General features: G+C 41.3%; 1 protein-coding gene across 2 annotated transcripts in view; it reads right to left on the bottom strand.

Moving 5' to 3' along the window:
* Ccdc88a (coiled-coil domain containing 88A) overlaps positions 1-8,695 on the bottom strand; it is a 160,564-nt gene extending 151,869 nt beyond the window's left edge. For both annotated transcript variants that reach the window (XM_032916264.1, XM_032916263.1), the window contains exons 1-2: positions 7,991-8,695; positions 7,794-7,894 (exon numbers count right to left, since the gene is read on the bottom strand). In XM_032916264.1, the coding sequence (XP_032772155.1) occupies positions 7,794-7,894; positions 7,991-8,053 (164 nt within the window). In that variant the 5' untranslated portion in view covers positions 8,054-8,695. The remainder of the gene's footprint in view (positions 1-7,793; positions 7,895-7,990) is intronic.
* Positions 8,696-16,621: the final 7,926 nt, after the last annotated feature.

Raw genomic sequence — 16,621 nt, 5'->3', positions numbered from 1 at the left:
ATAAAAATCAGAATTTCTAATGGTCCTATCAAAATATTCATCATCTCCATAATAAAGGTGCTTTTACAACTTACAGTTGTAATTCTTTGTATAAAAGTAAACAGATCTTTATCATTAGTATGTGAATTTGCTTTTGTTTTTAATAACTGATAGTTACATGACTGTCAGAGAATTGCTTTAAAATAAAGCAATGATTTATTCTTGCTAAATGCCTGACTTGCATACTGTTTTATATGCTATACAGCTAAACTTATGGAAAAACTTCTCAAGTGGAAAGAGTTCATAAATGGGAAAGTCTGAGGCCTGCTCTAGTCTATCACTCTCCCTCTGATGGCTCTGCTTTCTTCCTCAGTTAATGCTCACACACTACTACTAGAGAACTGGCAGCGAAAATAAGAGGGAAAGCATGAGGAAGATGGAATGTAGTGGGGAAGAAAATAGGAGCAAAGTACAATTATTTTGACTTTTATGCATAAAAAGATGAAACCAATGATGTATGATTACCAAACCTAAAACATAAAAAGGAATGTATTCACTTTATATCTATAACCTATTTTCTTCTATCTCATACTTCTAAATAAATTTACAGATTTTTTTCCCGTTTCTGGGCAGCTAAAGATTATTGCTTAACCAACCATGGTTACTGGCTCTTCTTATATGGATATGTGATTTCCAAACTTCAAACAGGCCTCATTTGTATTCATTTTTACTTCCTTTGTGATTTCTCACCAATAGTCTTGCACATTTTTTCATTTTCCTCAAGTCTATTGATTTAACTACTTTTACTCATATCTTCATGCTTTTCACTTTTTGCACATGTTTAAAATGTCTTCCCTTCTCGTCTCTTCCACTGTTCATGACTCCTCCTGTTTACTCTGGTCATCTCTAATAAATTTTTACCTTTTACACAGAGTTCAGTTTAGGAAGGCCCCCTTACTCCCCACCCCTGTATAGGGAATCAAACTCAGGACTTTTACATGTTAGGCAAATACTCAACTACCTAACCACATCCCTAGCCCATGTAAGACATCATTTGCCTCCTTAGGCCAACACAGTATCAAAGGCCGACTTCTACCCCTTAGTGAAAAGGGCTTTACTGGTAGAGAAAGCTCCATATCCTATCACCTAGGAGACAGCACTCAGAAACTATCCACCTACTGAAACTACCTTTGAATGAACCCTTGCCCCGCCCCCATCCATCTCAACCAGTATTTTATCTGGATTCTGGCACAAGAGTCCACTCTGAATTCCACTCTTGGCCTTACTGGACCACACACATCCACTAAGCAAGAAGTCCACATAACAAAGTGATATATACCTAATGCAACCAACTCCTCTTTTGCAGATGACACTTAAGCCAACCTCACAAATACCTCTCCCCCAGGTCTTGTCCTTCAGATGGACTACACTACAGATGAGTGCAAAGGAGCAAGCAATTTGGAGAAGGGACTGTAAGAACCTGGATTGGACACACCTGGCATGCCTCTGCATAAAACCTCTTTGTAGTAAACGGAAAGCCAGGAATGATAAAAGGAGTCTGTGTTCAATCATGTTCTACTATGAACTGTCAATTTATAAATTCCAAATACTACTAATTCTAAATGTGAACCCTTTAAAGCTACACAATATATGTATCACAGTAAAAGACAAACACATTGAACCATTTGTTAGCTTGTCTTACAGTCTCTTGGTATGTATACCTATTATAAACGAATGTCTGCCCTAGTCTCATAAACGTTAGGGGCAGATCTCCTTCCACTTGGTAAAGTTAATGAGCTTCATTAGCCTATTTTTATAAATTATTGAAACATCATTATAGGATGATGAAAGCATAGAAGTAAAATCGGAAATGAGAATATTAAAGATTATTTTCCAACAACAATAACTGGTTAAATATTTTATTAAAATGACAGGTCTAGACTTTAAATCTTTAAACTGTAACTTCTGACTTTATATCATACTAACTCTAAAAGAAGATTGTTTTTTAACGACTAAATTACATGTCTCAATATAATAAAACCTCAAATGATTTTAAATTTGAAACTTTACTCCTCAGTTGGTAACAAACTGTTTCATAAATCGTATAAGAAAGTCTTTCTGAAGAAAAATTAAGAATTGATCTTACTTTTTGTTTATCCTGAGAGAATGCTTCCTATACCTAACATCAAGGAAACGTGATGTATGTGCAGCAGCTAATGCTCTGTTCTTCTCCAGTTTCCACAATGCCTTCACGTTTAGGGCGTGTTATACAGAGAAAGTCACTGCAGACTGAGTGGGGCAATGAGCACAATCTCTCACCATGCTGGACATTATCATAAAAGTTACTGGAAACCAAGTGAAAGCCCTGATGACTACAGAACCACACAAAGCCACAGCCCAAGACTTGCCATTCAGACTACGGCTCCCCTCAAGGGAAAAGAGATAGCACAGGAAGATTATTTCTTCCGTATTGATATCAAGTCTTCTATCTGATAAGCAGCACTCAGGAAAAACAGTTTCACTCAGTTAAAGCAGGAAAATGCCTGCAGCACAGAGAATAGCTATCTGGCTTATCATAACAGAGCTCTGAAGAGTGATTCCCTCCTGTTAATTAAAGATGGTGAATGCTTTAATTTCATAAACTCTTACAGTTTCTAATTCAAGGAATCAAATCTTTAACTCAATGACATCCAGGATTTATTTCTGAATACAATGAATTCTACATCAATGAACAGAATCCAACATTCTAAGACATGGTTAATAGAAAATGTCACAAAGGAGTCACATTCTCATTTTCAGGGTCTGGGTTCAAACTGGCAACACCAGTATCACTGATAGAATATTTTTATTCTTAACAAATACTTTAGATTAAAAAAAAAACATAGTAAATCTCCTGTAATACTGAGGCTATGGAGCGTTCACAAAAAGGGACCTATCTTGACTGCTCTCCAAAAGACCCAACCAGGAGCTGAAAGAGTCAGATGCAGATGTGTGCACCCAAACAATGAAGCTGCTGACCCTCTGGTTGAATTAGGGAAAAGTGGGAGGAAGCTGAGGAGGAGGGAAACCATGTAGCAGGACCAGAAGTCTTGATTAACCTGGACCCCTGAGATCTCTTAGACACTGGATCACCAACCAGGCAGCACACACCAGCTGAGATGAGGCCTCCAACCCATGTACAGCAGAGGACTCCCAGGTCTGGGTTCAGTCAGAGAAGATGCACCTAACTCTCAAGAGACTGGAGGCCCCAGGAAGTTTAGAGGTCTGGTGGGGAGGGGAAGGTGGGGACATCCTTGTGGAAACTGGGGGTCTGAGGGCAGGGGGCAGGGAGGAGGTATGGGATGTAGAACAGTTGGGGGGATGTACTGAGAGGGGAATAAAATCTGGAGTGTAAAAATAAATAAACTGTAGACAAAGGGAAAGAAGTCTATGTTCTACTGGACAGTGGTGGTACATCCTTTAATCTCAGCACTTAGGAGGCTGAAACAGGAGGGTCTTTGTGAGTTTAAGGCCAGCTTGGTCTACAGAACAAGTTCCAGGACAACCAGAGCTACAGAGAAACCCTGTCTTGAAAATAAAACCAAACAAAAAGTCTATGTTCCATACGAAAGCAGTAAGATAAGACTAACAGGGAAAAAAATATAATTAAAGCATATAGACTGACAAGAAGGACCAAATTTACCTCCTGCCTCAAACAACTGGGGGCCATAGAAAGAGAAAACATATAAAACATTTTTCAAGACACTAGACATGAAGTAATGAAACCCATGATCTTTGATAAATGAGAAATAAACCGGAACCCAACAACAGCCTTATCTTACTGCCTAGAAGGTCCCCAGTCCATGAACAGGGAGGAAGAAACTTAGGTAGCTGAGTACAGAGAACTAAGCTAGGAGGTGATACAGCCAACTATGCAGGCAAGAGTGCCATAGAGGAGAGAGCTAACAAGAAAAGGACACAGAGGGCATCTCTATAGAGATTTCTTGTCAGTACATAAGTGGGAAGAAACTATGCAAAACCTTTGAAAGCACCAAATTACTTCAGATAACAACACAAAAACAGTTACTGTTTCCACCAATCACAGTACTTGGAAGGGTTGTAACTCAATCATATAACAAGGTACTGCCTAAAATCTTTACAGCCACAGTTGTAATTACATGCTTTTGATCCCAGTACTTAGGAGGCAGAGGCAGGCAGATCTCTGTGAGACCATTCTGGTCTACAAAGTAAATTCTAGAAAAATCAGAGCTATATAAAGAGATCCTGTCTCAAAAAATAATATAAAATACAAATGCAAATTCTGAAAAGTTAAAATTGTTTCTGAGTAACTTAAATGCATCTCTGAACAAAGCTCAAGATATCTGTATTTTATGGAATAATAAACTATCCAGTAAGAAGTTAGAATTTCGGGGTTGGGGATTTAGCTCAGTGGTAAAGCGCTTGCCTAGCAAGCGCAAGGCCCTGGGTTCGGGTCCCCAGCTCTGTAAAAAAAAAAAAAAAAAAAGAAAAAAAAAAAAAAAAAAGAAGTTAGAATTTCAAATATTTGACACCAAATAAAAACCATCAGAATATACAAAAGCAGAGAAACATAACACACATTGAGAAAAGTCAATCCAAATCAATGTAATGAAATGATAAAATTAATAGAAAAGGGAAATAAGACAACTGTAATTATATTCCATGTTTAAAAATCTAAAGAAATAAAATTGAAAAATTTGAACATGGAAGATGTAATAGGCAAGCTTTCTATAAAGTAAACTATGCCCGATATGACATGCATGCTGGGTAGGACTAAATATAAAAGATTAACGAATACCACAACAGACTATTCAAAATCAAAGACACAAACACAGCAACGACAACAACAACAAAGCCCACAATAAACATTAACAAGCTTTAAAACCACATTAAGGAGGCTAACATACACGCACTGGACTTCTAAAAGGAGTTATGTGTGTATATGCACACTCACATACTACATATGAAAATGTACTCACAAATTCTATCACCAAGTGAAATTTAGGAACTTTCTAAAATTAAAGTTCATCTTTAGGTTAACAATCTTTTCATGGCACAGAAATTCAACTGGTGTTTTAATAGAGTACCTAAGTCACACAGTTGACTGAATAAAACTACACAGCCCAATGTCTAACTTTCAAAATTGGCAAAATAAAGCTCTTAAAAATAATGGATTATGGTGAGACATGGTGAGGCACGCTTTAATTACAGAAAGTGAAAGGCAGAGGCAGGCGGCTCCCTAAGAACTCTAGGCAAGCCTGACCTGTTGTACAGCAAGTTCCAGGCCAGCCAGAGATACATAATAAGACTCTGAATGTAAAAATAACAGTACCATAATAAGGATTCTGTTGCTTTACCACTACATAAGTCATCAAATTACATTTGTGTTGACCTGATTTTAACAAATTAGTCATTTAAGTAAGCAAAGAATACTTCTTTTCCTTTCCCTTTCCCTTATATAGGTCATTTAGAACAGAATTAGGACACTAAAAAATCTTTTAGAGAAACTGAGAGATGGAACTGAAAACACAGAAGTAGACTTGAGGTTTGGAAAGCAGCTGGTCCTCCCTCCCAAAAGGCTAAGGAGAACCTAGCAACTATTCTTTTGGATCATCACTATTTTCAAAATATACCTATATCTTTTTAAATCAAAGTGTGACCCCAAAGTGAAAACAGAAAATGTAGTTTTTTAAAAAAAAAAATTATATCTATTCTCTCATTTATCACATCCCAACTACATTTCCTTACCCCCCTCTCTGCCTGGTCCCTTCCCCTACCTCACTTCCCCACCCCCAATCCACTTCTCCTCTATGCCTTTTCAGAAAAAAAGGCAGGGCTAATATGTTTTTAACTCTTCACTCAAGTACCAGGTTTCAAAAAATCAAAAATATTCTTTAAAAAAAAAACATTAAGGTGAAAAAGTAATGTATTTTCCTAGTTGGGTACATAAAATTCAAATGTTCCTGCCTAAAACTAAGCAAATAAAGAGACATAAGGGGGAAACCGTGAATATGTATTATCTAAGAACTAGTTAAATTATCCTATCATTTTGCTTAGGAAATAGATATTTCAAACAAAAAGTAATTCCATAAACATCTACTAAGAATGCACAAATAATGAAAATGTCTACATTCTGTTTTCCTTCCTATGGGAGAAAAAAAAACATACATATTTAGCTAACTCACATATTCAAGTATACAAGTTTTCTTTGGAAAATGTATAAAATACTATTTCCTGTAGAGTCACACATACATGAAAACAGCATGCAAACCTCTAAGGACACAGAGGTTAGCACTGGAACAGTTCTGTTTCTGACTTCTTTTTTTTTTTTGGTTCTTTTTTTCGGAGTTGGGGATCGAACCCAGGGCCTTGCGCTTCCTAGGCAAGCGCTCTACCACTGAGCTAAATCCCCAACCCCATCTGTTTCTGACTTCTAACCTTGTCCTAGCTTGCTTTCTTTTCCTGTGATATACACATGACCAGAAGCAACTTGTGGAAGAGAGAGGGTTTATTTCCTCTTATGTTCAGGTAACAGTTCATCACTGAAAAACCTTCACAGCAGGACCAGGAGGCAGGAACTAAAGCTAAGACTCCAGAGAAATGCTATTTATTATCTTGCTCCCCCTGGCTTGCTCAGCTACCTTTCTTACACAGCCAAAGACCACCTGCCAGGGTCAGGACTGTCAGCAGTGGGTTGAGCCTCCCCACATCATGCAACCAAAAAACAAGGCCCCCACGGATTTGCCTGCAGGTGAACAGGGCAAAGGCATTTTCTAACTGAGGGTTCCTTTTCCCTGAAGATCCTTGTGTCAAGCTGATAAAAACCTAACCAGCACAAACCTCTTAAAATAGAAAGTCTAAGAAGAAAAATAATTTCCAATAAAATATAGTATATGTAAAATTAACAGAATAGTACACATACTCTAATAACAAGTATTGATACTGCATGAATTTCTCACATATATAAAAGGAGTATCTTCAAATCAAAAAGTACAAGATTCTTGTAATGACACTCTATTAAGAAAGACGTCTAAATCTTCAGAAATTGATAATCACTTTAGTATTCATAATGAATCTGCACTACAATACCGTAACAATAAAATGGAATCATTTATATTTCTCTGATCTAGGTACTGATATGCTTTCAATATTCCATTTCTATCTCAAAAAGAAAAATTTAACTAACCCAGCTCTCAAGTCATTTATAAACCTCAAAATATCTTTAACCAATTTCTCAAATATTAAGAATTTAATAATTCACCAAAAACACAATAACCCATCTAATCAAACTTAGATATGTAAATTGTTTGCTATTGAAGTCTTCCTGAGCAATCACAATGTTAACTTAAATTTTCACTTCTGAAACATGTTAGTTCACCAGTTTCAATTTTAGAACCATTTATTCTTATATTTAAAAAGGTTAATAAGAAACATCTTTACACATACATAACTTATGTTAATTCTTTTTCCTATCATAGACAAGATTTCTATGTCTCCATTTTAGCAAATTACCAAAGATGACACAATGTGGTTTGAATTTCAGCACTCAAGACAATAAATGACAAAACGGGCAGGATTGGCAAAGTCACAGATAAAGTTTCCCGATTTTAACAGGCATAACTATTTGGTTGTGATAAATGGGATGGGCACATAGGAATACCACTCCTTCCAACTAAATCACCTGATTTTTTTTTCTGGCCAAAGAACCAAATTAAGGGTTTAAGTCGTTAAGCCTAAGTTCAAAGTATGTAATTTTTCAAAGAAAATAAGTTGCCAAGAAAGAAGAAAACACTTACATTTGGAGCATGACCTGGTTCAAGAATACCCCATCCACCAAAGCCACGTACTCATCCAGGTTAGTCCCATTTCCTGCAGCCAGTGGTCCAAATGTTTTAACCTAGAACAGAAGGATTATCACGACGTGAACGCCCACCTCCATCTCTGTAGCCACAAATAACACGGCCAAATATACCATAAAGGACATCTTCCTTACCCAAGTGACCAAAGGGCTGGTCATGAACTGCTCCAGAAGGGGAGTAAAGATTTCGTTCTCCATTTTACAGATTATGTATTCAGGAGGGGGTGGGGGAGGAAGTACCACAAATACGCCCAGGGAATTGGTCAGTAAACGCAGAAGTAAGACGGAATCAATGAAAGTCCATTTCGGCAGGGGAGGAAAATCCCATCGAAGAGGGGAAAGAACTCTCCCTCCTCAGCCCCCCCGGGAAAACGAGCCCGAATCCCGCGCCGAGCCGCAGCGGGCGCTGGCAGTCTGCACCCGGTGAGGAGGGGCAGAAAAAAGGCATCTGGAGGAGGAGGACGTGGAGAGCGGCCGGGGCACGAGACAAAAAGCCCGTCAAGGTTGTCCCGCTCCCGGGGGGAACCGGTCAGCGGAGCGGCCGCCAAGGACTCAAGCTCAGCGTGGGGGCCGAGGGGGCCGGGCTGGACCTGGGCGAGAGGCTCTAGGCGTTCCGGCCGCCGGCGGGCACGGGCGCCGGGCGCCGGGAGCGTCCGCCCGCAGCCTCACCGCCTCAGATGCGGCTCGCCCCTCGCCGGGCGCTCAGCATCCCTCCGCGGCCTCGCGCTCGCTTCAGCACCCTGGCTCTGCCCGGGGCCGGGAGCTCCGAGGCGTGTCCCTGACCGTCTGGCTGCGAGAGCCCCGCCAGCCTCCGTGTGCCTCGGCGACGCCCGGGCGCTCCGCCGCCGCCGCCGCCGCCGCCGCCGCCGCGCTCCAACCTCCTCCGCCGCCCCCTGGAGGATCTGGGGTAACGGCCTCGGAACCGCAGTGCCGCAGCACACCCGCGGCCGGCCTGGCGGGCGAGCGCGCCGCTCCCTCCGCGCCGGTATCCTTCCGCCGACTCCCCGCCCTCCCGCTCCTCTGCCTCTGGATTGTGGGAGAAGAAAACCGCTGCATGAGCGCGCCCCCCCGCGCGCGCGCGCCCGGCCTGCCCGCCGCCGCCCAGATTCTGGCGGAGCGTGGACGCGCGGGCTCTGCAGTTGCGGCGGGGGCCCGCATCGAGCCCGCGCTCCGGACGTTTGCCAGGGCGTAGGGGGCGGACATGGGCAAGACTGAGAAACAGGGTCGTCTGCTTGCTCGCTCATGCCTAATTATGGTTTATTTCCTCCCGGAGCGCCTTCTTTGATGTGTGAAGGAAAGGGAACGAAACCCATCTCTTTTAAACACGAGGGATGCAGGCATCTTTCGGACACTTTGATTTTCTCGGTTAAACATGCTTTCTCTCTCCCTAAAAGGCCTAGGAAAACTGCAGCAAAAAGCAAAGACACATCTTGGGGCGGGGGGTGGGAGGACGGCAAAAAGAGGTTGTTTTAATTTTCCCTTCTTTTCCTTAAAAAAATAAATAAACCAGTCCTCTAAAGCAGAAATATTTTTAAGAGTTGTGAATAACCAAAGCTGCTTTCAACATGGGATTTCCTGACTGGAGCTACCATGATTCAGGCATTATTTTTTGACTTTTGGTCATTGAAAAAATATCCAAACTGAGAGCCACAAGAGAAAATATTTAGAAATTATCCAAGTTGTGTGACAAACATTTGTTAAAAATCATTTATGTTATACATTAGTGGGTCCATCAAAATATGACAGTTCCCCAGCAAATTAAATGTTATTCTTCCTCATACCCATACCGTGCCCAGGATAAGATGGAATAGAAAAAAATCTTTCTCCAAAAACAATATAGTATTGTGATATTACAATGCATTTTATGTTCACACTGTGCCTGCAGGTACATATATATCTTCTTTGACTACTCATTTTTAATGACATCTAATTTTTGTACATTTTATTTTACGTTGATTGTATTAATTTTTGCCTTGCATGGAAGTCTGTTCCCCACTTATGTGCCTGGTTCCTGTGGAGGTCAGAAGAGGGCGCTAGATCCCATGGCGCCATGATGGCGCATGTTAGAGGCAGCTATGAACCATTATGTGGATGCTGGGAATCAAAACTTTGTTCTCTGCCCCAGTAGCCAGAGCTAGTAACCACTGAGTCATCTCTCCAGCTCTCATATTTTAAGTTACCAGTAAACATGTTTTATCGTATACTAAATTAAACACCACGATTCCTTGGAGGCTGACTCCAGGATTTCTGAGAGCAAGACTCACTAGCTGTGTGAATCTAGACACATTGCCGAACCACTCTGTGCTTCAGTCTCTTCACATATAAAGCAAGACAACCAGTAAGAATCCATGAGATGGCAGCTCATTGGAAATGGTCTGCTACTGTGAGCAGCAGTATTATAGTCATTATTCCCCAAAATGTGAAATCTTTATCAAAAACTTGAAACACTAGCTTCTAATGGAGTTCAGTCGCAGGAAGAAATGCCTTGCTTCTGGAGTATCGGGAAACGAATGCCCTTCTAAAATCCTCGTGCTTCAGATTAAATTGCATTCGTGTGGTACAAAGCACAGCCTTGCATTTTCCTGGCCTATCCACAAAACCTGAGTCATCCTGGTTGCAACCAGTCTTTTCCCTTTGCTCTTTCTGATTCTTTCTTCTTCACAGTTCTTTAATTGGCAAGTGAGGTAGAGAGGGAGGGGTGGCTTCCACATGGAAGCATGGCTTTTAGGAGCTCTCAAACCTGACGTTTTTTTTTTACTTTTCTTTGTAATTCCTTAGAAACCTAACAACATGAAAGTACCCATACCAATGTTAGCGCTGTTGTGAGGCGAATACCAGTGTTAGCGCTGTTGTGAGGCAAATACCAGTGTTAGCGCTGTTGTGAGGCGAATACCAGTGTTAGCGCTGTTGTGAGACGAATGGATCTGGTACCCTTAAAAGCGAAAACTCTTAAAGAACTAACTCCAAGCACATCAGGCAAAAGACATTCTGGACAGTGTTGACTGAAGAGTTAAAACAGGAACATTACATTAACTTAGCATTGTTTATCCAGTTTACAATTAGTATCCAACCCATCCCTCACAGAAATCTGGATTCCCCTTTCGAACCAGATGGCCCAGATGCTTCCTGGTCTATCTTTAGACACACACACACACACACACACACACACACACACACACACACACACACACACAAAGAAACATGAGGAATTAATTGTAAAAACAGGAAACTTTAGACCAGACTGAGGTCTGCAGGAACTTATTTGAAAACCTACCAATTTATAATTCTCTAGTTTAGAAGCAGCCTTAGAAATGTTTTATAATATCTCAAGAGTGCAATCAGGAAACTTCTCTGTCTGGCAAAAGGCAGACTGTGCATTATGCACCACTTAATGGCCTTTGCATTGCAACGTCCTGTAAGATGAAATCCAAAAATCCTCCTTTCAATTAGGAAAAGATTTCTCAAAGTTCTTTAAAGTTCTTTTGGTTTTGTATTTTGAAGACATTTTCCATCTATCCTTTCTCAGAATGTTAAATCCAACAGGAAAAGACATTAGAAAAAACGTCATCTGGTTAGAATCTAAGTTATTTGACCAGCTCTCTTCACATAATACTAGAAGTGTGCCATTGAAAATTCACTACAGAAAGTTTTATCCTATGTACTATGACTTGAGTCCCCCATCACGTTTGACATATCTATAACACAAGCCATATACCAGGAGATCCTATACTTACTACCACCAATGCACATTCTGATCTATATGGCAGGAAGTAACAGACTTTGCTCCCAAACTTGAAAACAAATACTTTTAAAAACAGATTTGAAGAAATAATCACTTTCATAAGAAGTAGAATATCACCATTATTTAATACTCTCTACAGAGTAGAGATAACTGAAATGTCAACTGAATATGTGAATGAAACAAATCTTTTGGTAAATAAATAAAATGAGGTGCTGAGAGGCATTGCACTATAGATGAACCTGGAAAGTGTTGTGCTAAGTGAAAAATCAGTCACAAGGATTGGGTGACTATACTGTATGAAAATGAGAAAATGTCCAGAAGACAGCACTAGAGAGGCTTAATGAGGCTATCCAGGGCTGGAAGAGGCATGTTTGGGGGAGGGGGGGAAGTAAAGGATTTCTTCTGAGAAAAAGAAAATATCAGAAAATCAATTTGAGGAGTAGACATGTAACTCTACAAGTATGTTTAAAAGCCACTGGGGTGTGGAACTTAAATGGATGAATCGCATGGGATATAAATTACATCTCAATAAAGTTTTCTAAAACAAAACTGTCATTTCCTCATGAAAGGAATGTTTGTATCATCAACAAACTCATTCTCAAGTTGGGCATTACAGCACACATCTGTGGTCTCAGCATTCTGAGAGGTTAAGGCAACAAGATCACATGAGTCCAAGAGTGAGTTTAGGGGCTGGAGAGATGGCTCAGCGGTTAAGAGCACCCGACTGCTCTTCCAGAGGTCATGAGTTCAATTCCCAGCAACCACATGGTGGCTCACAACCATCTGTAAAGAGATCTGATGCCCTCTCCTGGTGTGTCTGAAGACAGCTACAGTTACTTATATAAAAATGAATAAATTTAAAAAAAAAAAAAAAAAAAAAAGAGTGAGTTTATAGCCATCTTTGACAGCATGTTAAGACCCATGAACGAGAGTAAAAAAGTGAGCAAGAGGAAGAGGCAAAAAAATAATAATAATAATAACAGAAAAGAGAATAAGAGAGAAGATAGAAGAGAGAGGTAAGGAAAGAGGGAAAGAGAACAGAAGAAGAAGGGGAAATAGGGCTCTTGTAGACTTTTTAAAGAGCCCTTTGATGTAAGAAACAAGTTTTCAGGCTCAACCAACAACACATATGGCATATGTTTTTTAACTCTTCAACTCAATTTTTGAAAGAGAAAAAGATCAAAATTAGCCACATTATCTAACTTCTTTGAGCATCAGTTCCCTCAATTGTAAAATACACGTCCTGGTTTCATATCCGCCGCACATCTGCCAGGAAGAAAGAGCGTATCGCTGTGACAAAAAATGGCAGAGAAGAAATGAGCAGTCCTCTCAATCCGGCGCCAGCTGTTCTTCCCAAACGCCCTAATTCTATGTTCCAAAGCAAACAGTCTCAAATTCAATATAACATCTCATGCGCCGGTGCCACTGGACATGCTCCAGTCTGCCCTTCACTGCCTGTTAGCCAGGGAAACTCCTGTCCAGCCTCTGAGATCAAATGTCTCCTCTCCCAAAAGTAGTCCACTACGGGCAAATGAAGCACTCCACTTTGCAGTCACATAGTAACTGTCTTAGTCAGGATTTCTATTCCTGCACAAACATCATGACCAAGATGCAAGTCAGGGAGGAAAGGGTTTATTCAGCTTACACTTCCACGTTGCTGTTCATCACCAAAGGAAGTCAGGACAGGAACTCACACAGGGCAGGAAGCAGGAGATGATGCAGAGGCCATGGGGGGATGTTACTTACTGGCTTGCTTCCCCTGGCTTGCTCAGCTTGCTCTTTTATAGAAACCAAGACTACCAGACCAGGGATGGCATGGGCTGGCCTCCTCGATCACTGGTTGGGTTTCATGGAGGCATTTCCTCAACTGAGGCTCCTTTCTCTCTGATAACTTCAGCTTGTGCCAAGTTGACACACCAAACCAGCCAGTACCGTAACTAACCCCCGCTGGTTACTGTAAATTGCTCTGAATGGCATGTGTTTGGCACACGAATGGCTCATGCCCTTCTCCTAAGTAGCTCCACTTTGCTTACCTTTGCACCCCTAAATCTTGCTTTTCAGCAATAGGCGTCTCCATCAGAGCATCTATCTGTCTCAGTTCAATTCCAGCCTGGACTACGTAGCAAGTCCCAGACCATTCTGGGTTACATAGCAAAGCCTTGTTGCAAAAAAACAAAAATCAAAACAAGGAAGGAGGAGGAAGAGGAAAATAATCCTAACAATTACCACTTTTATGTCAGTTGTTTTTTTCTGTCTCAGTGACATAATACCCGAGAAGACCCACTGAAAATGAGGAAATGGTTCTCTTCCATAGTTGTGTGGTTCTGGGGTGAGTGTGTGTGTGTGTGTGTGTGTGTGTGTGTGTGTGTGTGTGTGTGTGTGTGTGTATTAGAGGACAAATGGGTTATCTCCTTCCACCCTGTGAGTCCTAGAAAGATAGAATTCAATGTGAGGCTTGACTGCAAGTGCTCTCCTTGCTAATCCATCTCACAGGCCCTAGGTTCCACTGTTTCCTAAGAGCAGAATAACCTGGCAACCGGTCCTCTAGCACATGGGCCTTTGGGAGCTATTTAAGGTCCGCATCATAACGAGCTCTTAGCACAGCGACTTCTCAAAGCTCCTGTAACTAGCTGATAACCTTAAGGAGACATTAGCTAGAGATTACTGCTTACAAGTACATTTAGAGGACTAAATAATTAGCTCAAAGACACCGAATTCATTAAAAAAAAAAGTCCCTCAAGAATGTCTTTACTCATGTATTTGCAATTTTTTTCTAACTAAAACCTTAAATGCATGCATAACCACCATGTAATCTTTGAAGTAACTGACAGTATCTCCGTCTATTACAGTCCCCATTTAAATTTATTTTTTCTAACTTTCCAGAAGGATTTTTAGAAGGCCAGGAATACACATAGGATTAAAACAGCTTAAATAATGTTTTTATCTTTTTAATATTTTTGCGTTTAATGAATGTGTGTGTGCATGAATGTATGTCTGTGTACTGTGTGCATGTGCTGCCCGAGGAGGCATCCGGTCCCCTAGAACTGGAGTCGCTGGCAGTTGAAAGCTTCCCAACACAAATGCTGGAAAACAAACTCAGGTCCTCTGCACGAGCAGCAAGCATTCTTAGCTGCTAAGCCATCTTCCCAGCCCCTTAAAAGAAGGAAGAAAGAGGGAGGAAGGAAAGAAAAAAGGAGCAAAGGGAGGGAGGGAAGGGACAATGGAAGAAGAAAGGGATGGAGGAGGGGAGAGGGAAAGGAGGAAAGAGAAGAGAGGAGAGGGGAGGGGAGGGGAGGGAGGGGGGAAGGAAGGGAAGGGAAGGAAGGGAAGCTGAAGGGAAGGGAAGGGAAGGGAAGGAAGAAAGGGGAAGAGAAAGGAAGGGAAGGGAAGGAAGGGAAGGGGGAAGGGAAGGGAAGGAAGGGAAGGGAAGGGAAGGGAAGGGAAGGGAAGGGAAGAGAAAGGAAGGAAGGGAAGGAAGGAAGGAAGGAAGGGAAGGGAAGGAAGGGGGGGGGGAAGGGAAGGAAGGGAAGGAAGGAAGGGGAAGGAAGGAAGGGGAAGGGAAGGGAAGGGGAAGGAAGGGAAGGGGAAGGGAAGAGAAGGGAAGGAAGAGAAAGGGAAGGAAGGGAAGGGAAGGGAAGGGGGAAGGGAAGGGAAGGGAAGGAAGGGAAGGGAAGGGAAGGAAGGAAGGGAAGGGAAGGGGAAGGGAAGGGAAGGGGAGGGAAGGGGAAGGAAGGGGAGGGGGAGGGAAAGGAAGGGGAGGGAAGGGGAAGGGAAGGGGAGGGGAAGGGGAAGGAAGGGAAGGGGAAGGAAGGAAGGAAGGGGAAGGAAGGGAAGGGAAGGGGAAGGGAAGGAAGGGAAGGGAAGGAAGGGAAGGAAGGAAGGAAGGAAGGGAAGGGGAAGGGAAGGGGGAAGGGAAGGAAGGGAAGGGAAGGGAAGCTGAAGGAAGGGGAAGGGAAGGGAAGGAAGGGGAAGGAAGGAAGGGAAGGGAAGGGAAGGGAAGGGAAGGAAGGGAAGGGAAGGGGAAGGAAGGCAGGAAGGGAAGATTTCCACATAAAGATCTTGGTTTTGTTTCTTTTTTTTTTTTTTTTTTTTTTTTTTTTTTTTTTTTTTTTCGAGCTGGGGACCGAACCAGGGCCTTGTGCTTGCTAGGCAAGCGCTCTACCACTGAGCTAAATCCCCAACCCCTTTGTTTTTTTTTTGAGACTGGGTCTCACCAGGTAGCTCTGGCTGAACTGGGGCTTTATTTGTAGAATAGGGTGGCCTCAGACTAATAGAGATTTGCCTGCCTCTGCCTTTGGAGTGCTGAGATTAAAGGCATGTACCACCTGTCCAGCCACCATTTGTACTTTAAAACACTAAAAATAAGTGTAGATTAAAATAAGTACTTTTACTCACAATCAAAATGTGTCCCTACTTCTATATTTAGAAAAACAATTACAGGGCTGGAGAAATGGCTCAGAGGTTGCTTCCTGCTTTTCTAGGGAGCCCACGTTTGGTTCTCAGGACCAACACCTGTAAGTCTAGTGTCAGGGGATCTGAGTTTCTTCTGACCTTTGTGAACACTGAACAAATGCAGCATACAAACACACAGACATATGGACACACAGAGAGAAAGACAGACACATACATGCACACATTATTTTTTTAAAATAAACATTACAAATAAGAACATCTGAAGACATTTCATTCCTTAGTTGACCAGCTGTAACAATAAGGAGACACAGACTTCATACTATAATAAGTTTACTTGATGGTCTACTGTTAAAAGATTAAAATTCAGATAAAACCTTAAAAATTTGAAGTGAATGATTTTCTAAATTTTAATTCATACACACCAGTCAGTTATTTTCTTAAAATATTAAGAAGTTTTCAGATTCAGTTTTAACCCACTACTTCTGTAAACTAAAGATTATTTTTTAATTTCCAAAAATAAACTAGTAATATAAAATATTCTGTTAATTGAGCTGTGCTTCATATATTTAAAGTTATTCTACTTTTTAAATTTTTAAATTGATTCTTTGTGA

This window comes from Rattus rattus, chromosome 11, assembly GCF_011064425.1.
Source record: "Rattus rattus isolate New Zealand chromosome 11, Rrattus_CSIRO_v1, whole genome shotgun sequence".
NCBI lineage: Eukaryota > Metazoa > Chordata > Mammalia > Rodentia > Muridae > Rattus > Rattus rattus.
This window is presented reverse-complemented; position numbering and strand designations above follow the sequence as displayed.